The sequence below is a fragment of the Naegleria fowleri genome (genome assembly GCF_008403515.1).
Source record: "Naegleria fowleri strain ATCC 30894 chromosome Unknown tig34, whole genome shotgun sequence".
Taxonomy (NCBI): Eukaryota; Heterolobosea; class Eutetramitea; order Acrasida; family Naegleriidae; genus Naegleria; species Naegleria fowleri.
Window position 1 is genome coordinate 138,232 of NW_025407966.1, and position 23,172 is coordinate 161,403.

General features: G+C 36.3%; 12 protein-coding genes across 12 annotated transcripts; 9 read left to right on the forward strand and 3 right to left on the reverse strand.

Annotated features, from left to right (window-relative positions):
* Positions 1-89: 89 nt before the first annotated feature.
* FDP41_003374 (uncharacterized protein) lies at positions 90-1,642 on the reverse strand (the record flags this gene model as incomplete). Its single annotated transcript, XM_044706671.1, has 2 exons — positions 90-1,189; positions 1,426-1,642. The coding sequence occupies 2 exons, from the start codon at positions 1,640-1,642 to the stop codon at positions 90-92; spliced, it is 1,317 nt and encodes a 438-aa protein (XP_044562095.1).
* Positions 1,643-2,216: 574 nt separating this feature from the next.
* On the forward strand, positions 2,217-6,122 carry FDP41_003375 (uncharacterized protein; the record flags this gene model as incomplete). The annotated part of the gene is made up of 1 exon (XM_044706672.1): positions 2,217-6,122. One exon carries the CDS (start codon positions 2,217-2,219, stop codon positions 6,120-6,122), a length of 3,906 nt encoding a protein of 1,301 aa, XP_044562096.1.
* A 175-nt stretch (positions 6,123-6,297) lies between these two features.
* Positions 6,298-7,032, forward strand: FDP41_003376 (uncharacterized protein; the record flags this gene model as incomplete). The annotated part of the gene is made up of 1 exon (XM_044706673.1): positions 6,298-7,032. The coding sequence occupies one exon, from the start codon at positions 6,298-6,300 to the stop codon at positions 7,030-7,032; it is 735 nt and encodes a 244-aa protein (XP_044562097.1).
* Positions 7,033-7,151: 119 nt separating this feature from the next.
* Positions 7,152-8,957, forward strand: FDP41_003377 (uncharacterized protein; the record flags this gene model as incomplete). Its single annotated transcript, XM_044706674.1, has 1 exon — positions 7,152-8,957. The coding sequence occupies one exon, from the start codon at positions 7,152-7,154 to the stop codon at positions 8,955-8,957; it is 1,806 nt and encodes a 601-aa protein (XP_044562098.1).
* A 69-nt stretch (positions 8,958-9,026) lies between these two features.
* FDP41_003378 (uncharacterized protein) lies at positions 9,027-9,797 on the reverse strand (the record flags this gene model as incomplete). The annotated part of the gene is made up of 1 exon (XM_044706675.1): positions 9,027-9,797. The coding sequence occupies one exon, from the start codon at positions 9,795-9,797 to the stop codon at positions 9,027-9,029; it is 771 nt and encodes a 256-aa protein (XP_044562099.1).
* A 956-nt stretch (positions 9,798-10,753) lies between these two features.
* On the forward strand, positions 10,754-11,143 carry FDP41_003379 (uncharacterized protein; the record flags this gene model as incomplete). Its single annotated transcript, XM_044706676.1, has 1 exon — positions 10,754-11,143. One exon carries the CDS (start codon positions 10,754-10,756, stop codon positions 11,141-11,143), a length of 390 nt encoding a protein of 129 aa, XP_044562100.1.
* A 224-nt stretch (positions 11,144-11,367) lies between these two features.
* FDP41_003380 (uncharacterized protein) lies at positions 11,368-14,800 on the forward strand (the record flags this gene model as incomplete). The annotated part of the gene is made up of 2 exons (XM_044706678.1): positions 11,368-13,670; positions 13,801-14,800. The coding sequence occupies 2 exons, from the start codon at positions 11,368-11,370 to the stop codon at positions 14,798-14,800; spliced, it is 3,303 nt and encodes a 1,100-aa protein (XP_044562101.1).
* An 857-nt stretch (positions 14,801-15,657) lies between these two features.
* Positions 15,658-16,574, reverse strand: FDP41_003381 (uncharacterized protein; the record flags this gene model as incomplete). Its single annotated transcript, XM_044706679.1, has 2 exons — positions 15,658-15,840; positions 15,975-16,574. 2 exons carry the CDS (start codon positions 16,572-16,574, stop codon positions 15,658-15,660), a joined length of 783 nt encoding a protein of 260 aa, XP_044562102.1.
* A 441-nt stretch (positions 16,575-17,015) lies between these two features.
* FDP41_003382 (uncharacterized protein) lies at positions 17,016-17,792 on the forward strand (the record flags this gene model as incomplete). The annotated part of the gene is made up of 1 exon (XM_044706680.1): positions 17,016-17,792. The coding sequence occupies one exon, from the start codon at positions 17,016-17,018 to the stop codon at positions 17,790-17,792; it is 777 nt and encodes a 258-aa protein (XP_044562103.1).
* A 504-nt stretch (positions 17,793-18,296) lies between these two features.
* FDP41_003383 (uncharacterized protein) lies at positions 18,297-20,651 on the forward strand (the record flags this gene model as incomplete). Its single annotated transcript, XM_044706681.1, has 4 exons — positions 18,297-19,233; positions 19,313-19,362; positions 19,416-19,543; positions 19,598-20,651. The coding sequence occupies 4 exons, from the start codon at positions 18,297-18,299 to the stop codon at positions 20,649-20,651; spliced, it is 2,169 nt and encodes a 722-aa protein (XP_044562104.1).
* A 143-nt stretch (positions 20,652-20,794) lies between these two features.
* Positions 20,795-21,064, forward strand: FDP41_003384 (uncharacterized protein; the record flags this gene model as incomplete). Its single annotated transcript, XM_044706682.1, has 1 exon — positions 20,795-21,064. The coding sequence occupies one exon, from the start codon at positions 20,795-20,797 to the stop codon at positions 21,062-21,064; it is 270 nt and encodes an 89-aa protein (XP_044562105.1).
* An 85-nt stretch (positions 21,065-21,149) lies between these two features.
* On the forward strand, positions 21,150-23,081 carry FDP41_003385 (uncharacterized protein; the record flags this gene model as incomplete). The annotated part of the gene is made up of 1 exon (XM_044706683.1): positions 21,150-23,081. The coding sequence occupies one exon, from the start codon at positions 21,150-21,152 to the stop codon at positions 23,079-23,081; it is 1,932 nt and encodes a 643-aa protein (XP_044562106.1).
* Between the last annotated feature and the right edge of the window lie 91 nt (positions 23,082-23,172).

Below are 23,172 nucleotides of genomic sequence, written 5' to 3' on the forward strand. Positions count from 1 at the left end.
TCAAATCCAGGTACTATGTACATGCAATTTGCTCAAACAAAAATTCTTGATTTTTAATCTCTTAGAAAGTTTGAAAAAGTTTTCAATGTCTACGCTTGTTTCTTATTCAACTTTAACACGATAAATTCCAAAAGTCTATCCACATAATTTAGCACAACAAAAACACCTGCACACACAGCTAACAGATCCACCACAAAATGAGTGAAGGGTACTGTAAACTCTTCATAGGTAATTCGAATGGGCTCAAAATTGTAAACAATAAATACTCCTGGTAGCATCATTACTTTCTGACTATCAAATGACATGACATGTTTGGTAAATGAGAATTGATAGGTATTAATGACTTGGGAAAATAAACCAGCTCCCAAAATTGGTGTTGCACTCTTGTAGGTAGTTGGCACTACTTTCACAAAGTACTTGAAGAGTGCAGTCTTTGGTGCCTTTTCATCTGTTTCCTCAATTTTTGGAATAATTCCAACAGTATCATCCAAAGGATAGGTGACATGTGGAATTCTTAATCCAAATGAAAGTGAGTGGATGATATGAGTACTATTAAATCTGTCCACAAGAATTGGATTAAATTCATGAATATGGTGAACACGTGTCTCATATTCCTGTGAAAAACTTCTACCTGGCAAGAAGTGGAAATTTCCATTCACCTTTTGAACATCCAAAGTTCCATAAATATTGCATCCAGGATGATTTTTCGAAGCATCAAATAAACATTGCTCAATATCCTCAACTCTTGGAGGAGCAAGTCCGTTTCTCTTGTAAACCTCCATCACATCTTGACACGTATTACAACATTGTCCACGTTTCTTCTCAATATAGCAGCTTCCACAAAACATGACACTATGTGGATCCTTTGTAGGATCATATTTCTCTTGGGGCATTTCAGTTCCGAGCTTGGCCTTATGTTTTGATTCTAAATGAGTAATTCTGCCCGATGCATCAACAGGTACTTTGTGAATATGGTGTGCAACATCAATGGCAGCATCACCGCTAGCATCCACTGAATCCAAATGAAGATCATAACATTTCAAATCTGGGAAGGAAATATTAAAGAAAATAACAACTCGATCCTCCACTTGAATGTCCACCGAGAGTGTATCTCGTCGGTCCACGCTCAAATATCGAATGAGAGCCGATCCTACGAGTAAAGTTATAATGAGCATGGCAAATAAAGAGACTGTTATGAAAAGTTTTGAATGAATTATTTGATGATGAATATAATGTTTGCCATTTGAAATGTCCGAATTGATGATGATAATAGAAAATGAATAGATAAATATATTAATATTTAATTAATCAATACGAATAGGAATAAAATAGGATGGCCATATTATGAATGATTAATTTCGTTAATATGAATGATCCACAAAAAGTCTTACATAAGATCATCATCATCACCGTACTACCACTTACCAAAACCTCCCAGTGATGTCTTTTTTGTAGCCACAGAATCTGTTTTAGGATACAAATCAAAATTTCTAATACTCTTGATGATCTTAGTCTTCATTTCCGTTTTAGACTTATCTTCATGAGAATAAGACGAGAAGTGTTCATCGGAAACACCTGGTCTCCTCCGAAGAAGATTTGCTTGTGGAGGCACGAACCCGAAAGATCGCTGAGGCTCGAACATTTTTTGTTTGCTTTTTATGAATTTATACTTTTGACAGAACAATAGAGAAACGATCATCATTGAGAATTTTCAACGGAATCATGTGCCGTTAAAAACATATAAAGTCACTAATGGCTATGATGTGAAAGTCACTTGTTTTGAGTTTGTAGTTTTGAAAAAGGATTGTTTTTACTTGTAGGAAGGACACACGTTCCTTTTGTCACTTTTCACAATTTTCACAAGTGTCACTCAGAAGGATTTTTCTAAAAAAACTGTCGAGTGTCATTAACGCAAAGAAAGATTCGTTCGGTCGTCGAGTCGACTCGCGTGTTGTCGTTCCCCACACACTCATCTCCATAACAATTGTAATACCATCATCACATACCGAACACTGACGATTCGAAGCGACATCACAAAGGAGAGTGTGTGAGCAGCGAGTGAGAAAAAACTTCTTTCATCATCAATTATTCCATTAAATCATCACATCATCAGAGTTACTTTTTCAAAACATTATCACCATTATTAGGTAATTACTACCACCATCACCACAACCACAACTACAACAACCACAACAACAACAACACCAAGGCACACGATGGACATCTTTTGTGTATGCCTTGCCGAATTTGATCTCCTCAAAGGCAACACACTCTCCTATGTCTATCCGCCCGAACGGAGGGCTATTCTCTCTCGCTTCTCTCAACATATGGGAGATTATTGTCTTCCCGATGGAGCTCACTACTATGAAGAGGATACCACTCTGGTGGTGATTCCTTCCAATGTGGTGAGTTCGGCCTTGTATGCGTTTTTACGGAAAGGAACAACCCTTTCATCATCACCGCCATCATCATCACCATCCGCATTATCAGGAAATGGAAAACCCACTACATCATCAAACAGTAGTAATAATGGAACTGGTGGAGGAGTAGGAGGCTTATCAAAACTCAGCAAGACAGGTAGCCTTAAAAGTTTCAATTTAGAGGACGATACATACGAAACGGAAACATCATCAACCATCATGAATGACAACCTCACGACGGAGGGTGAAACGACGAACAACAACCAAAGCACGAGTACGGCATTAACAAGTTCTTTTTCTTCATCATCATCATCATCATCATCGTCTTCATCGTCATCATCATCATTGCAGCAACAAAACATGTTGTTATCATTCATTGAACCGTACGTGGATAAACCCATGTATGCCCACTGTTTATTCCGTAACAAGAAGGATTCACGAGTGAAACGTGGAGCCATTCAAAAATCCATCATTCTCTTCTCAACACAGCCTCACTTTACAGTCTATGAAAATTTACTGAGAGTCGCCATCAACCGTATACTCGATTTGGAAAATATATATTTGCAAGTGAATGCAACCGCTTCGAAAAAACAACCCGGAGAGGAATTATCGGAAGAATTAGTGAAACAATTGAATCAAGTACATGAACAAATTAATGATATTTTGAAGGAGTTTTATGATCAATGCACAACTTGTAACATGTTGCAATTGAAATTATTTCCGACCGTTTCGAATGAAACGACCTTTACATTGAATATTCCTCGACAAATTGATCCTTTCACACCTGTGGCATATACTCATGGTACTTCACTCATTCAATTGATTCAATTATTTGGAGTTGAGGTCATGCTGACGTGCTGGAATGCTCTTTTACTCGATAAGAGAATTATGGTCATTGGATCACCTGCAAAATTGGTTTCACAAATATGTTTCACATTGCCTCTTCTTGTTTATCCCTTCCAAATCAATGTAAATCGAATTCATCCCTATGTTCCACTTTCTGACATGGATGATGTGTTGGCAGCTACTTCAAAAACTCCAGAATATATTATTGGAACCACAAATGCATTGTTTGAAACACAAGGAAAGAATCAACGAACGCAATGGTGGGATGTGTGTCTCAGTGTCAACTCTCGTAAGGTACAAATTGCAGAAAAGATGCCACCACATTTTTCTGGATCGGATCTGCTGGTCGGGGGAGTGTCACCAAATGCCGTCAACGATTCAGACTCACCCACTCAAATCGAAAAACTCAATGCATATCAAAAGGTATTCATTCTCAATGTTATGAATGAAATTCGAGAAGGAAAGACAGAACAATGGGTTCGTGAACAGTTCAAAACTCACAACATCAAATTCATTACTGAATTGCTCTCAAAAGGAAAATTATTACACATTATTAACAATGCTACTACAGATGTTTTCTCAGATCCACAAAAACAGGCCTCTCTGTTAAAAACAAGTTCTGGACAATTGAAAAAGATTCAACGACAATTCATTACGGAATCATCCAAGTTCAGAAATTATGCTTTCAAGCAATATCCTCACTTTAAACTAATGCATTTCACAGGAATGACAGATTCACCTTCTGACGCTACACCTGGAAAGAATAATCTTTCACTCGAGTATTTTGATGCCATTCAACTCTTACAATATTTACAAGATGAAAAAATCATCAAGAAGCAAAAACTGAAATATCTTTATGACTTGGACAAGTTACTATCGAGTGACGCAAATCAAATTGATTTATTACTTTCTGTGAATGATAGTTCTAGTATTTTCACAACCATCCGAAATAACAAATGGCTGGTCGATGACAATAATCAATGGAGAAAATACAGTGCCAGTATATTGTCTCAATTGGCTGTGAGTGTCAAAGGACAAATTCAACTTCTTTCTCTCCTACCTTATATCAAATTATTGACTGAAGATGCCATGCCAAATGTAAAAAGAATTGGATACTATTGTATCATGAAAGTGAGCAATCTGTATATTGGTACCTATGCCATTCTCAGAATTCACCACGATATCATTGACAAAATTTTGGATAATATTCTCAATGAAAGTCTGACAGATGCCAACTTTTATGAGATTAGAATGTACAGTATTCAGACGTTACTCCAAATTTGCTACTATTTTGATTATTTCAAGCAGAGTGTTCCAGTGGTCATGTCTGATCGGGCTGATCATCGCTCTACTACTGAATTTTCGAACATGATAGAGGATGATGAAGAATATGCTAGAATTTTGGGAGTCTCAGTAGATGATGTCTCAATGGTAAACACCCTTATGGAAAAATTAGAAAATTTCAAACGAAAAATAGTTGACGCTTTTTCCTTTGACAATATTTCGAACAATAATACCACCAAGAGAAGTTTGAAGGATTACAAATTTATTGACAAACTTCTGATTTTGTATGATTTCTATGAGGTTTATAATAATTATCACATTTTAACAGAGAGTGCTCTCAAGTACAACATGAGTGTATTTTACTATTTGAGAAAGGGAGATCTGGGACAAACTCAATCACTTCCATCCTTCACAGAAATGTATCATCATATTTCAAGTTTGGTTCTCAATATTAAGTATGACTTGAAGAAGAGTAGTTCGTTGACTCATCAACAACAAGCGTCTGAAGAGGAAGGTACCGGCAGTGTTCAATCTCAAATTAATGAATTTCACCATCATCACATTAGCGTCTTCCTATTGGCTCTTCTTCAAAGCACGAATTTGGTGAATATTATTTTCAACGAGTTTATTATGAATGTGAATCATATTCGAGTTTATAAGAATTACAAATTGCTATATATGGTCATGCAATTACTGTACTTTGTCATTGATACAAACATTGGCATGTATTATTTGCTCATTTCCAACTATATTGAATATTGTTTGACATTTATCAAGTATTTCAGTGTGGTTAATGTGAGAGATGGAGAGACAGATGTGAGTGACAGCAATCTCAATTTCCGACTGTTCAAATGTTACACTTTTATCATGTTTGTGAAACGATTGTGCAAGTATAGAAAGGCAGCATCTCGACTCATTGAATCGAATGCACTACAAATTCTGGGACAATTCATAATTACACATTATCACAATCCTCTCTTATCCAACCTAACGTTTGCAGTTATTGACGTATTTCAAGAATTGTGTGTCTTTTACTTTAAACATTATTCGAAAGAAGGAAATCCATTAACTGCCTACATCATTGAGGAAGAAGATGAAAATGATGAGGAGGAAGAGGGCCGAGACGATACGGAGCAATTCTTTAAGAACCCTCTCTATGAACGAAATTCTTCACTCTTTTTCAAAAAGAGAATTAAGGATCGACTTGAAATGCTTCCTTCACTTCGAAAGAGAGTCATCTCTTCATCATCGTCGTCGTCACAAGACAATTTAGAAAAGCAACAATATCAATATCAATCCATTCTAGAGTCTTCTAATTTTAATTATCATTATGGTAATGTTTCTGAGTCATCATTATCTGGATCAGTCACATCCTCCGATTTTTCCTCTCCACGCAACAACAGTTCTCGATTAGGAAAATTCAAACAACTTTATACTACTCAAAAAGCATCAAAAGATGACGAGAAAGATGGACTTTTCGAAATGACAGCACTCGATGAAAAACTGCAACAATGTCTTCATATCTTGAACTCGTTTGTGTTCAAATCAGATTTTGAAAATGGAGATGAGTAGTGAAAATCATCGAAATGTCCAATAATACCTCATCATTCAATGGTAATAAAATTGTAATAATATATTTACAGAAATAATATATAGATAGGTGAAAAAACCATCCGTCCATCCGTTTCGATTTGTTTTGATCCATTCAATTCAAAATTTCAAAACACAACTCTCAACTTCAATAAAAATGATGCAAGACGATCATTCGATGATGGAGCCGCCAACAACAACAACGTTGTTCTCCTCTTCGGAAACAACTCCAATGATGAATCGAGAGTTTTACATTCAATACTACACACAAAAACTACAGCGGATGGCCCTTGAAAGACAAAATCAAGCACTCTCTCAAATGGAACAATTATTTCAACATGAGCCTCATCTTGTGGCTGAAATGATTCACTCCGAAATGGTGCAAGCCTTTCTCAACCCCACTCATCCATCCTCTCTCATGATAGTGCCAAGTTTAAAGTGTTTAAAAACACTCATTGTGATCCTCACAACGATTCATATTCTCATACAGAGGCAGCAAGAGCCTTCTTCATCATCGGAACAATTACTGAATCAAGAGCAAGCCTTGTTGCAATACTTTATATCAAGTGGATGTAGAAATAATATGGAAATGTATCAATGGCTGAAAGGAATTCAACAAGCCATGATGAACATGTTGGGATTGCACAATTTGGAGCAACCAAACCAACAACAACAACAAGCTCTGTATTGGTATCAATCACTGGAGAGGTATTTTGATTTGATTCTCTTTCCAGAATTGAATGAAGAATATATCAATAATTATGTGAGACCGTCAACTTCATTAACAAACAGTGGAATTTCTCCAAACCAATCAGAGGAAAAGAAAGCATTTGTGTTTTTATTATTTGAATTTGTGGATGCCATTCACACCATCCTAAAAGTTAGAAAGTGATCATGTAGATACAATACTGAAAAAAACTAAATTACTATTAACAATCTATTGCAATCAAACACTATTCAATGAGCTCATCTTCAAAGAAACGAGAAACCAAAGAGTTCGATTACAAAAAAATGACACGACTGCGGTCAACCGATTCAGCAAGAAGATTTTTCGAATCACCTCGTACCCAATGTCCCAACTCACATCATCCTTCCCCAATCCGTAAAATTTTGTTATCATTATCCGAATGGTCATATCGGAACAACAACAGTATGGATTCCATGCTGCCGAAAGTTAATTCTTCTCTCTCCTCCTCCTCATCTTGTAAATATTATTATTATTATTATTTGTTATTTATTTTCATCTTGGTTGTGATGATGTCAAGTCGGATTCTTCCAACTCTGGCAGTACATGCATCAAGTCCTTCAATCACTCAAGATTTGGCCTCCAATCCTTATTCAAAATTCCAACTATTGAATGACCAGCAAGAGGAATCATCATCTGTGGACATTTCAACAAAATTTATGAGAGCTCTTTCTAAACAAAAAGAATTTCATCTTTCTGGAAAGCGAAGAAATGCTGTCACGAATATGGCCAATGGAGGAGAACAACCTTTTGAATTGTTTCCAATTGCTGGGCGTAATCAACCCATCGCTGTTAAAGCCGATATTGAATACAGGTTTTTAGGAATGGACTTTGGTGGCCAGTATGTGAACGGACATTTGATCATTTTGAAAAATCCTATTCAACATTTTTCGTTTTTGGAACCAGGCCCTCCACCAAAAGTGGAATCAAGCAAAAAATCAGAAAACACATCATCCATATCAAAAATAGTCAATGCTTACCAACAATCAAACAGAGACATGAGGGGTGGTTGTTATTATAATGTGACAGCGACCGTTGTGGAAACAGCAAAGAATAACTTGAATAATCATTTCTGTCTATATGCCACAAATGCTGGATTTTTTAATACTCATGTTCATTCATGTTTAGGAAATGTTATTTCTGATGGCAGAATAGTTCACTCAAGTAAGAGACATAATGTAAATTTTGGAATTACCAAGGATGGCGAGTATTTCGTTGGATATTTGAATGAGAACACAGATTTAACCAAGTTTGATCAATTGATGGCAGGAGTTATTTGGCTTGTGAGAAAAGGTCAATCATTTGTTACCGAATCTGAAATGATTGAAGAAATGACCACACAAGAGACTGGTCCATCGTTTGTCACCGTACGTGCATCTCGATCTGCTATCGGTCACAATAAGGACGGTCATCTTGTTCTCATATCTATTGACGGTGACGGAAATCATAGCAAAGGGCCAACACTTCATGAATTAGCCTTGTTACTTATTGAACTAGGTGTCGAGAATGCCATTAACCTAGACGGAGGAGGATCTGTGACTGTTGTTCGTGACAATAACATCATCATCAACAGTGTCAGTGATGGATGTCATGCATCTGCCGACAACGACTATGATGCCGATTTTGGCAAAAGAAACTCATATTTTAGATGCCCTAGAAATGTCATGACTACTACATGTTTTCATGATTATTTGAGCGAAACGGAGAGAGCCATCCAAAAGGCACTTGTTGGACAAGACCAAGAGCAATTTTCTTCGAGAATCAATCAGTTTATATTCCTCATGCAAATATTGATTGCTTTGGTGTTAATTATTGGATTTTCTGTCATTATCCTGTTGATTGTTTTCACATGTTCCCTGTGTTGCTGTGGTGGAATTGGTGGCAGTCGCAGTGATACTCATGGCGTAAAAAAGCCAAGAAAAGGACCTAAATATGCCAAACTTAATGAAAATGACTTGGAAATGATGAACATGTCTATTGACGAAGACGACCAGAGTGAAAATGGAGATGTTCTTCAATCAGTGGACAAGGAATTTATGGAAACTCAGAGCCCTCAAACAACAACCAAATAGTTTTGATTAATATTGCGCACGAACTTCATAGAAATGAATGATCCAATAGGCTTCCTGGATCGTGTTGAATTACATGTCACTACTGATTTGGTCCTTGTGAGCTTGGCGATATTTTTCAGTATAATATGCATTTCGAGCGGCACTTTTCAAAACACACCGTTCATACTTTTTCCAATATCGTTCTGTTTTTTTCTCAAACTGTATAAAATGTAGAGGAAGAGCTCGATACTCTGCGAGTGGTCTTTTACAATTCAACACTGATTCTATTGTGATGATTTTCAGAAAAGTATATTGCATGCAATTATGATATTTGGCATAAAGGGAATAAATTTTGTGATTATCATATTGTGAAAAGTCTTCTCCAACAATCATTGATTGAGCTTTCCCTTCCACTGGTTCCTCAAGGATGTTTTCGTGCAAAACTTGTTGTTCGGGTTGTTTTAACAAGACATGCTTTCCGAAATAATCCAAAAAATTAGAATCCACTTTCGATTCCTGTAAATACGATTTCAATAAATTAATATTCACCAAATCATTCGGATAATTTTCTTTTTCCTTCTCAATAACTTCCAATAATTGGTCTTTAAATTCCCAACAATTTTTTATCTTGATCATCATTAATAAATCATTAAAATATTTCTGTTTCATCAATTTATATTCATTCGGCCGAATCGGTAAAGAGAATTTTCCATCATCACTTTCGGCAAGATTTCTATCAGTTACAGTTGTTCTCGGATGTCTTTTGGTTCTATCAAAGAGACCTCTCCAATTGAGTATTGGCCTCTCCATATTGGGATCAGGTGGAATGTGAGAACTTTGTGGAGGATACGATTTACTCATTTTTTTGATGGTGTTGAGGATGAGATTCTCAATATTAATTATTGATTGAAAGAAAAGGTTATTGCAATAGGGATTGTTTCTCGTCCTGGAAGAGATTATGAAATCAAAAAAGGTAAACTTCCAGCAAGCAAATGATCTCATCAATGCACAATTCGAATCGAACAGTGAAGAACCTATTGAGGAATTGAATGTCAAAAAGAAATAATTTCTGCCTATAAAAAAATTGTTTGCCCTTTGATTTTGGTCATTTTCGAGCATTCTGTGAAAAAGATTCATTATGCAGGTGCTTTGGTGCAATGTTCCTTCTTTAGAAAAGTGATTCAAAACATACTCTCGTTGAACTATATTTCAAAATACATCAAAAAGAGAAGAAAACGATTCAAGGAAGAATTTAGAGAAAAGGTCTTTGAAGGAACAGAGTTGCATTTCTCTATTGCAGGATCTAGTTGTCTCATTGAAGGATTCTTTAAGATGATTGAAAATTCAAAAGGTCTTCTACAACCTCTCACTCTTCCTGTATGCAAAAAAAGACAGGACCTTATATCGAGCCCCCATTCTTCAACACGATATAAAGACAGGAAAGAATTCCCTTGCTGTCATTTGGTCTTTGCAAGAAATGTCAGAGTTGCAAGATTTTGAAGTTTTTATTATTGGATTCAACTCTGTCATGAATGTGGATGAAATCGAAGAGATTACATACGAAAATTTTAAGGAATTTGGAATCGATCAACTCGAAAGATTCTCCACAATTGTTCTCATGTTTGATAGAGATTCCATCACGACTACCAATCTCAATTATTTGGTTCATGTTGTGGATCCCAAAATGGTCACACTCCATTTTTACTTTTCTCGACTCTCACATTACTACATGAGTGTTCTCGAGGTGAATCGAGAGGGAAGAGTTGAAAAACTTCCAGTCTGTGGAGTAGAATCTTTAATTTTTGATTCAGTGGAAGATGAAATCCGTACTTGGTGATTACATTCAATTTAGTATTCGATTCCACTCAAGTAATAGACTCAGAGATGTCATATCTTTTTTTGAAAGTTTAGGATACCATTCACATGAAAAGATAGCTCCAAAGAAGACTAAATATGTTGAATTGACCATTCCTGAATTGAACCATGGAGACAATGAGGCAGTGAAGAAGGCATTGATCTTTGTATGTTCGAGTGATATTGGAAACAGTAGTCACAGAATTACCCCTCAAACCTTAAAGAAATACAAGCTTGTGTTTTCAAAATCGAAAAGCAAGCTTGTTTGTGGAAAGATTTGCAAGACGTGTTACGCAAAATATGTTTCAGCAGCCAAGATCGATGATTTTGGATGTAAAAAGCAAAAGAAGTGAATTTGTGAAGATTCAATTCTTGTTGACGAGAGAGTATCAAACAGAAAATCATGAACGGAATTCTGAAAAAGGTGTGCTCCTCTTGCAAAATATTTTGATTCTCCGATCGGAGGATTTTCTGGGAGTGAGACATTAGAATTCCAAATTCAATTTTTCAAAAAAAAACAAAACACGCTTCCGATCACGAACAAGAATTCATTCCTTTTATTGATTCACTGATCACGATGATACAGAGTAACCAAAGCAATCACGGTAGCCATTCGGTTTCTTCCTTTCAAACTTCAACAACTTTGAATTCTTCTTCTAATCATTTATTTTCATCCAATGCCATGCCACCACAAACACAATGGGGTGAGCTCACATTAGACGATGAGCAAAGTCCTCTCCTTCAGACGCTTCAGAGAAGTATCTTTCATATTTACTTCACACCCCCGTCTTCTATGGTCGATCATCACATGACTAGTGCTGTCAGTAATCATTCCAACCCGACGTCCGATGTCAAGAAATTCAAATTACAACTGGTCCTGTTTTCGACATGTTCTCTCGAGAATCAAGATGAAGGACAACCTTCATCACGCTCTAGTTGTGTAGATTTGACTGTTATGTCTGCTGGTTCGTTCTTTGATCAGAGTCAATATTACGTCATGGTGAGAAAACCTTCGCTCATGATGGAGGCGTTAGCTGGAGTGACAGAAATGTATTTTTATATGCGAGATGATCGTGGAATTGAATACAAGAGTAAGATTTTTCGTTGCAATGAACACCAAGCAGGAACGAAATCACAAGAAATGACAATTGACAGCAACCTTCATTCAGATCATTCCCTCACTGTTGAAAAGAAACAAGTGTTGAAAAAGTTGAAAGAATCTCCTTTGGGATCTACTCTTTCAGAACCAATTTTCAATCAATTCTTGTCCCATTTATTTGACAAATTTGACCAATCCACTTGTGAATTATTTGGAACCACTTTTCCTTTGTTTGGTAACTATGATATCCAAAACTGCTCTTTCACACTGATCGACGGTGGCACAAAAAGAGATTCTGCTCTTCATTCCTTTTGTAGATTTTCTCGAATTCTCATGTCTCTTCACTTGGGAAAGTCATTATTATTTGTTCGACTTGTCAACTTTAAGAAACATGGTCAACCATCGACTGTGAATTCCAACAACAGCTTTCCAACCAAAACATCATCTCCAACCACTGCTTCTTCACCATCTTCTCAATCCTCTTCAAAATTAAGTTTTACCGAAACTCAGAATTTCAACTCTTCTCTCATTGAGCGCGCTTGCACTTCTCCCCTTTCCATTCCTTCCCAAAAAGGAAAGTATCATTTCTTTGCCACCAGTATTTCTGGAACAAAGGGAGACACTTGTTGCTTTGTTCATGAAAATTTCAATCTTCAACACTTGCGAAATTTATTGGGAGATTTTTCGAGAGCTGAGAAAAGTGGTCCTTGTAAAACCTTTTCGAGAATGGCTCTCAATTTTGGAAAATGTTTGAAAAGTGAAAGACCTCTCTGTGAAGAGAAGGAAGTTTGTTACTTGTCATCGAAGGAGGAAGAGGAATTTCCTGGAACGGATGGAATTGGATTTATTCATGAAGAGTTGGCTCATGAATTGTTGTTATCGGTGTATAAGGATCCATATGATGTGCAGGGTGAAAAATCAAAAACAAAATTACTATTTAAGGAAAAAAGAGAATTGAGAGGTATTGGTGCTATTCAAGTACGTTATGCTGGATGTAAGGGAGTATTGCAATTGATTCCTGCTTCGTATTGGTCCACTCTTCAGAAACAGTACAACTTGTCAGATGCCATTCGAGTGGTCTTTCGAGATTCCATGGTCAAATTTAACGGAAATACTCAAATCTATCCATATATGGATATTTTAAATTATTCCTCCATCCAAGGTGGATACATGAACAGAAATGACATGAGTTGTTTATTAATTCGATCTTCTCGTCCCAAAGAGATGCAACAAGTATTTCAACAAGCCTTAAAAGAATATCTCAATGAAATGATTGAAAGAAAAGAGGATCCTTCCTTCATTTGTAATCAATTATTTCCCATTCATCATGAAGAATCTACGATGGATTCTATGGAAATGGTCATTCATTCCATGGTCATGGCTGGTCAACGATTGGATAATCCATTTTTACAAAAGAGAATTCACAAAAAAATTAAGTGCAAATTTCAGAGCTTGTTGGATGATTCTGTAAATTTGAGAATTCCATTTCCATGCGTGGATTTAATTGCAGAAATTGATGAAAGCAGAGCATTGAACGATGATGAAATTTATGTTCCATGTGAAAAGTTGATTCAAGATTTGGGTTTTGCTGAATATCAAAAATTGGAATTTGTCATTGCGTATCGACAACCATTGACCTATGAAGGAGATTTTCAAAAATTCAAATTGGTGAAGAATCCACAAAATGAATTTTTGAAATCTCGTGTCAACTCCGTGGTGTTTCCAAAATTGAAAGGTCGCAAGTCACCTCATCAATTCATGGCAGGTGGTGATTTAGATGGGTAAGTGAAAATCAAAGTTACTTTCAATTATTTAATATTAATTCATTTAAATATTTAATGATATATATATATATATAATGAATTTTGAATATCTTTGAACTTTGACTTTTTTGGAAACTATTTTTAAAAGTGACTTGTACAAGATCATTTATCATCCAACAGTGGTCAAACTCTTTGATCAATTTTCTTCTCCAAAAATTGATTACGATGAAGGAAAGAAAACTGTCATTGCCACTCGTCCTCCAACCATTCACGAATGCATTCAAGCCAATATTAAGGCCTTCTCCAACAAGAATACTCATACAGGCCTTTTGTATTTTCATGCCTTTGTGTTACGTGAGAAACCACATTTGAATTTGGATTTGAGAAAACGCGTTTGTTTGGCACATGCAGAGTCAATTGATGCCATGAAAAGTGACACGCCTCCACAAGATTACAAGAAATTATATCAAGAAATTGATCAGTTGAAATTGAAAAGACCAGATTGGTGGGAAATGAAAGCTAATTTGAAATTGAAGAATTTATCAAAAGTTCTTCCCCTGTTCAATAATTCCTTTGAATGTGAAATGACCAAGATTGTAATGGAACAATTCAAGATTTTGAAAGAACAGAAAAAACCATACAACATGGTCATTGATTCAGATTTAATGAATGTCGGTAAATATAAGGAACATGAATTGGACTGGAAATTGGAATTCGAAAATAGTTTGAAAGAATGGAATTACACTTGGAGTTCTGAAAAGAATTCCATAACGTCAAATTTCAATCAACTCATGGATGAAACGAGCCAAAAACGACTCCATCGAAGAGCCATCACAGAACAGATTGTGAATGGTATTTATGAAAGCATTTCATCTTCTGTAGAAAATGATCATCAACGATGGTGGAAGAAATTTGTTGGAAACGACGAACAACAACACATCAATGAAGATGTTTTGCTTCATAAGGCATCGTATTGGTTAAGTTTGGCCTATGAAAATGAAACACAAGCAAAACGACCATTTGTATATACTTGTTGTTACATGTATTTGAATGATTTGAAGTGTAAAAGAAGTGCTCATAGAAAGCCACAAAATGTTTTGGCAAGAGTGGTCCATCCATCGATTTCAGTGAAAGTCATTTCAAAATAAAGACTCGAATTATCTTGAATTTGTGTGTATCTGTTTAAATATACATATATACATTGACCAATAAGCTAAACGCAAGATGAATTGCTCGACTTGTTGTTGACATTCTGGGGTATTAATACATCAACTTGTCGTAAAGCCAACCCTTCATATGAACCACCCACCATCAAAAAATTGTATACAACGCTTCTTCCATCCTTTAACGGTTTTTTAATAGTTTCTAACATCATCTTCTCTCGAGAAACATCAATCTTTCAAAAAACGATCATGTCCCTCCGGTCATCATCCGTACTACTTTTGCTTGTGTTATTTAGTGCCTTACTCGTTGTTGCTCATTTGGTGGATGGCAAGGAACACCATCATCAACTTCAGCAACTACCACAGAAACAACCAACCGACATGAATGATCATTCAAACGCTTGGATTAATTGCCAATGTATTTGTTGCGGAGTGGATATTTACGAGAAGATTGAAAACCGAGAGAGATTGTTGGAGAGAAATTTAGAGTATATTCAAGACAATCGTCTCTTCTTGAAGACATTCCATTTCAATCATCACCATGCGGTAAAGGAAGAAATGATTGAAAAGAATTACGGAAATGTGATCAACAACATTTTCAAATCATTCGCTCGCAAATGATCACCGAATCTCACTGTATTATATAATTCAATTGTACCATAAACAAATTCATGTCCGTGAAAATCAAACACACAATTTACTGTGCCACTCATCGCGTGTGAAACCTTAATAAAAGAATTTTTCAATTCTGTTGATGATCATTTCTCAACAGAAGTCAATTTTTCTGCCAACAACTCGGTTCTCCACAAGTTTCCACATGACCTTGCGATCTTGCATACCAATCATTTCCTATGACTTGCACCTTTCTTGTTAGCAGCAACGATTTTATGAGCCGTATTGAAAACTCCCTTAGTGTTTTGTCCACAGCAAGCACAATGTGGCTCCTTTCCTCCATTATATCGATCGATGGCACATTTACTGCAAAAGTAATGTCCACATAAGGTCACAATTGGATCTTTGAATGGCTGTCTACAAATAAAACATGCATGAGGTAATTGTTGTGAGGAGTCTTTTTGTGCACGAGCATCTTCGAGCTTTTTCTTTTGCTCGTTTTCCCATGCCTTTGTATATTCAATCGAGTTGACGTATTTTCTCGTACGTGTGCAAATTTGCAATTGTCACCATAACCACAAAATCCAGTTTCGTAATAATCCTTGCAAATATCTGGCTGATAATCCATTCTGCTTGTGACACGAACATGCTTTGAAACTTTTGTAGGACCAACGTCTTTCTTTTTCTTTTCTGTATCCAATTCATCAAATTCATTCACGTTCGTCGAGGTTATCCGATCCAAATAGGATTCATCATGTTTTCCCTCTCGGTTTGCCTTGATAATAGTGTCATGAATGGGTAAAACACTTTTCGTGTGGCTTTTTGTAGAAGATGAAAGAAGAGATTTTTCTTGATTCGATTTGGATTTTCTATCTTTGATTTTTTCGGTCGGTAACACATCTACAATATTGTCCTCATCATTCTCATGGCCGGAATTAGCAGTGATATGCTCACGCTGCGGACTTTTTTCATTACTTGCTGTTATATTATTTGAAATTGTTGAATTTTCATTGCCAAAATCATAATTCTTCACTACAAGTTGAGTATCTTGATGTTCTTCATGTTCCTCATCATTTTCCGAAGGCTTTGTTTTTTTGATTGCTCTCTGATTGGAGAGTTGAGCCTTGCTGGTGCGTTTTTTAATCATTTTTTTTAATATTTTTAAAATTTTGAAAAAATTGAACCTGAAGAGTTTTCAATTCAGTTCATCATGCATGATGAATTCAGGAATTCGAATTTATTCATTCATATTAGGACGGATCATTTAAAAACCAATAATGATTTATGCAAGAGACCAACGTAGTTGTCCTCTCATTTCATTCAATGACACCTCTCAGTAGGATGTGATTTTGTCTCCATAAGAATGGACTTGTGTGCCTTTTAAAGAATAGATTTTGTCGTTATTGTGATCGCACATAATCAATCGCGGTGCTTCAGAATTCATGACTATTGTGACCATCATAATTTTCTTCAACGCACAGATGGCATGGATATGAAAATGGAATTTTTCACTGACTAGTTTTTAAATCAAGAGCAATGATTCTTGTTGTCCTTTCAACCTCTTCTCTCTTAGTGCGTGAAAAAAAAAATGACCTTCTTTCACTTTGTTTCCACCTTCCTATTGTCCTTTGTCTCTCCCTATGTCGTATATTATTCAAAACAGTCATCATCAGCGACATCATCATCGGGATTAAAGGAAAAAGATGAAAGAAGATTTAGTAATATTGTGGTCGGAATTGTTGCCTATGGCTTAACATTATTTTGTAAAATGTTTTTAATTGCTGTGGTGATTCAAGATGGAACCAATTTGCAAAGTGGAGCAATTAATTTTGATGATACTACTACATCATCGGGAATGGTTGAAAGTTTGAGTTTTTCCTTTTTAATTACCGAAGTGCTGAAAACATTGATTGGTGCTTTGGATATGATCGGAATTTACTTCTTGCTATCTTCAAGATGGCTGTTGGGCGACCAGATTTCACAAATTTATGGATGTGCTATTGGATGGACAATGGGTGATAATTTATTGAATCGTCTAATTCCACTTTGGTTTAGTACTCGTGGCTTACAATTTGAAACAAAGGCTCTCCAAATGGCTGTCTATTCCAATGTTGTCATGCTTGAATGGATTTCTGTGGTGATTTTTGTTTTCCTTTACAGTAGAAAAAAGTATGACCAAAAGACCTTTGCTTGGAATGCTTTAGCAGCTCTTTCTGTGGTTCCACTTGTGGTCGAAATTTTGAAAATCCTACTAGGTCTGAATCAATGCGTATGGTGCTTGGTTGGAATTAAGGCTGTCGTGTATGGTGTCACCTTGTTGATTGCCAATTCAAGATACTCTCAATTTGAACAACAACAAAAGTAAATTATTGAAATGATGCTTTGGTGTGATTTTGAAATATCCAAGAAGAAGTGTCGAATGATTGAAGGATGAATTGTTTTTCGCATCATCATGTTGTTCGATCAAAATCGACCTGTTCGTACATATGCACCACAGCAACAATTTGTATTTCATATCAGCCACGTGCAAAGTTTAGTTCAAATTTGGAGTGTACGCGAAGATCCAGTTCAGATTTTTCAGAGATTGGGCAAAACCAATGAGAGAAAAAAATTCAAACACACACATCATCACTGATTAGGTCCCTGCTGACTTTTGTACACACCGCGCCCTTCCCACACTATTCCGAAGAACATTGTCCCTACTTGAAGCGCAATAGTGCGACCGATGATCCAAGTGTGCACACTACAAGTGCATCATATTTTCCTCTCACCACTCTCTTTATTGGATTTTCTTAAAATTTGTCGTCCACACCACTTCAACCACACACTCCAACTCACACTGCAACCACACTTCAAACGCGTTGTCTCCATGAACGATCACAATAACCAAACAAGGCGATCCGAGAAGGAAAATACCACCGATCCGAGTAGTAGTAGTAGTAGCACCAGCAGCACTTGTAATTTCTCCAATAGAAACAATCCTTCCACCACTCCTTCTTCTTCTTCATATACTCTCTTCAATCCATCTTCATGTTCTTATTGCTATCATTCCAAATTGGATAGCCTTTTGAGTGATTATCTTCCGTGCTCGAGTCGGGATCTCCGAGAATATTATGGAACCGAGCACTTTGTTGAGTTGTGTTCGATTTTGGCCACATCATGTTGTAACACGAAAGAACAACAGCAATATTATAATTCCTTCATGAATAAGAACTTTTCATTGGGCTCACAACTCACTGCATCTTCGCAACAGGAGATTGAGAATACAGTGGTGGCGAATCTATTTGTGTCACCAACAGAGAGACAAGCCATGGTGAATGCAATCACTCTCAAGGCGATCAAATTGGTGATCGATCCAAGTACGGCCAAAATTGCCTTAAATTTTCACCCTCGTTTTGAACATTCACTTGGTTTTTTACCTGGTCGAACCTTTGTGGTGATGGGAAATAATGAGAGCAATTGTTTGGGATGCTCCACTCATGAATGGCTCAAATTTATAACTGGTGACACTGGCTTAGAACTTAAAAATCCACAAACCATGTTCTTACCAGAGAACTTTGAGGATGATCAAGAGGATTTGTTTGAAAGCTTAAAGTTGTCACCAAAAATTTATTCAATCAGTGACAGCAGTTCTGAAATTGAATTTGTTTCAACGGGTCATGATTTTAGTATTTTTCTGTTTAAGTGTGGATGTATTGGATTGTGTGGAACATGGTCTGAAGGATCTGCTCCATTATTTCGCTATACATGGTCAAAACCTTTGAAAACTGTTTGTCCTTCAATGTTTGCCACTTTTTTCATATCAAGTAAGTGATTATTCAATGAGGATTTCAATGCGATTGTGTGATTGTGACAAATTAATCACCTCATATTCTCAATTATTAGGTGACTGCAAATCCATTTACTCATGGGGTTTTAATTCTCAGGGTCAAGGAGTAAGTTTTTAAAAAACAATTTACAAGATTTGAAATTTACTGAAACATAATAGTCCACTAAAGTGGGTGATGCATTTGTTTTACCACGGCGAGTTGATCCAAATTTGTACAATAATGAATCGATCAAATTGGTAAAGATTGGCTCTGAAAATTCATACCTGATCACAGAAAATGATAAATTGTAAGTAAGAATGCGAGACATTCCTTTTCAAAAGCCCACCTATTCATTGTTTAGATTCGTTTCTGGATGTAACAGAAATCATGAATTAGGAATTCCATGGAAGGATATTACAGAAGGAAATGACAATGACACTACTACTTTTCACTTTGATTACCCAATTCAAGACAACATTCTCGAATTAATTAAGGAACGAAAAATCATTTCTCAATTTACACAAATAGACTATTTACCGAAAAATATAACTCTTGTCGATCTCAGTATTGGAGAAAAACATGTATTTGTTTTGACTGGAGATGGTGAAATCTACTTTACTGGACAAAATTCACATGGTCAGCTTGGTTATGAAGACATTACCGAACAATGGACATTCCAAAAGCACAAATGGACTGACGAAAACAATACTCGCATACGATTGATCCATTGCTTTGCCAATTCTACCCTATGGGTGACCGTGAATGATGAAGTCTATATTTGTGGCGACAATGCTCTATGTGAAATGGGCATGAAAGACACAGAGAGTTGCATCATGACTCCAATCTTGCATCCCACACTCAGTTATCAAGGAATTTCTAAATTCTTTGGAACGAACAATATTTTCGCTCTCACCTACGATGGTAGAATCTATTGCTGGGGAAGTAATGAGAATAATGAACTCGGCCTTGACGAGGAGACTCTTTGTGACAACCCAAATGGTATTGAAACACCCGTTCGTAATTATTTCCTCGAAGGAATTTCTCGAACCGTTTGGGAACGAGGATACAAACTTGAACTCTCTGCTGGCTTCAACCATACCATTGTTTACTTTAAGAACATTTCCAAAATGGTGACCATGATGTTCTCAAAATTAGAACAAGCTTCTAAGGGTAGTGAATATGCAAGTAGCTTTTCCGATATTTCTATTCGAATAATAGAAATGACAGAAAATGGAATTGAACATGGTATGACCAAGGATGAAAATGGAATCGAAAACACCCATTCTGAGAGCCTGTTGGTGAAACGAAAGCTTTCGACAAGTCTCTCTTCCTCCTATGGAGAGGAAGATGAAGAGAGCAACAACTCAACTTCTCTCCATTACGGTGGTGGACACACCAAGAAATCAAAGCCCTAACAATTGTAGTTTCCTTATATCGATATATTAATTCGATCACATGGAATGTCTCGTTGAGGTGAGACAAGGTGAATGCATATGCATTGGCGAGGTCTTGGAATTCTAACACCACTCTCTGCGATATGGAAAAAAAGTGAAAAAAAATGAAAACATTTAACACCAGCAGCGACTACGACGACTCTCTTGATGATGATGTGATGGCATTTCAAAGAAGTTTACTGAAACATTTGTTGAATTGTTACATGTGGAAGGAAATGGATAGAGTCAAGAGTGGTCATGTATTGTATGATTCGATTCGGAAACAATATTTGAAAAAGCAACAAGATGAAAAAACAAAACGGAAATTGAGTGTTGATCATTTATTAAATCATTCGGTGAATGATATCTTTCTATTTCATAAGGCCATGATGTAAAATGGTTTTCTTTCCGAGCTCTAATGGAAACAAAAGAACAAAAGAAAAAAGCCTTTTTTGTCTCCGAAAATTAAGATTAGAAAAAATGGCTTCACAACGATGGAGACGAGTGACTACTTCTTTCATTGAAATTGTTGATCAACAACTAAGCGGAAAGAATGATCATTATTCTCCACTTTCATCATTTGTAATACTGTGTAAAAGATCGGAAAAGGTTAATTCATTTCCTCATCATTGGGCTGCATTTTCGGGATCTATCGAAAGAAATTCTCATTCAGTTGCAAAATCAACAACACCAACCACAACCTCTTTGTCTTTAGCCAATACGAATGATGTATCATCCGTACCAACCGATAGTTATAAATTGAAAGTAGATAGAACGGATCATCCACCGGAATTTTCTGAAACCTTTAAAGAAAATGCGTTTGAATGTGCCATCAGAGAGTTGGAAGAAGAAACACAGCTTAAAGTTGGAAAGCATTTGCAGTTTATTAGAAGCGGAAGAGTTCAATGGATACCAAGCAATACCAATTCCGAGAAAAAAGGATTTATTGTTTATCCTTTTCTATTTAGATTTAACCTCTCAAATGTGAATGAATATAAGAATAATGAAATAGATTTTACTTCGCTCTCAAAAAGGGAATTGGAAGAATCAAACTTTAAAATTGACTGGGAACATGACACTTTTGAAATTTTCAACGTTGAGAAGTTTTTACGTCAACGTGATGATTCACATTCAGTTCAGCAAGATTCTCCCTCTCTAACCAATACTGTTCCTAATTTGAGAGAAACGCTTCATCGAGTGTTTTTCACCTCTCAAGATTATTCCCTTGAAGAAGAAATTGACAAACAAATTGTGAACAATTTCTCCGATGGAGCAAGCCAAATAGCGTTGAAATCCATTGAAATATTGAAAAAGGGAGTACAATTGTATGGAGGTTTGACATATGAAGATATTCCTGCTTTCTTCAAGTTAAATATAAACAAAGGATCTGAAAAAAACCATGAAGCAGTTGTGGCACTTTATATTTATGAAAAGCTCAGAGACTTGGTATGGCATTTGGATAACTGCAGAAAAGAAATGCCTTCTATTGGAAATTTAGCCATCTACATATTTCACAAAGCGATATATTTTGAATACTCAAAGGACACTACCACACAGAAGAATAATCAACTTGATACACTGAAGAAAATATTGAAAGGTCAGTCAATTACAGAGTGGATTTCAAACATGGAAATGAAAATAGAACAACACCTCAATCAAGTCAAAGAAAATTCAAACAAGATCTCTCAACGGTTTCTTGAAGCCATTCAGCACACACTTGGACCACTGTCCAAATTAACAATCTTGACCCATAGCTGGAGCAGTAACACATTGTTCTCTCTTCATAAGCTCATGACACATTACTGCAACAAATCTGGAGATGAGTTTGAGTTAACAATATTTGTCACAGAATCCCGACCAGAAAATGAAGGATATAACACCGCAAAACAACTTGTAAGATATGCTTCTGATATATCTCGTAACGTATCAAATAAGAAGTGCAACATTAAGGTTCAAGTTTGCACGGAGGCTTCTGTTGGCTATCTGTGTCGAAATCATATCATTGATGCCATTTTAGTTGGATCCGACTCTGTTCAAATGCAGGATGGCCATCGAATTATCATTTCCAACAAAACTGGAACTTGCATGCTTCATACCATTGCTGAGGCCTTTAAAATACCTTTCTTTGTATTGACAGATTCTCTCAAATTTAAGTCAAAAGAAACACTGAATGATGAAGAGGATATGATGACTAGGACTCTACATGAATGTGCACACATGAACGTACAGTGTTCTGAACAAGAAGAAGCTGATCTTCCCAAGATCTTCAAGCAGCCGCTTTTTGAGACTGTTTTCATCGATTATAGCCAACCAGAAAAGAGCAAGACACAGTTAATTTTCGAATGTGACAAATCCTTACAGGACATTCAATCGGAATTTGATTCATGGAGAGAAGATGTTTATGGGTTGTAGCTTTCCATAATAATGATCATTCATTTACTAGCTTATATAGCTTTCCATAATACACAAAACTGCGCCACAACAGAGATAATCCATCATCCTA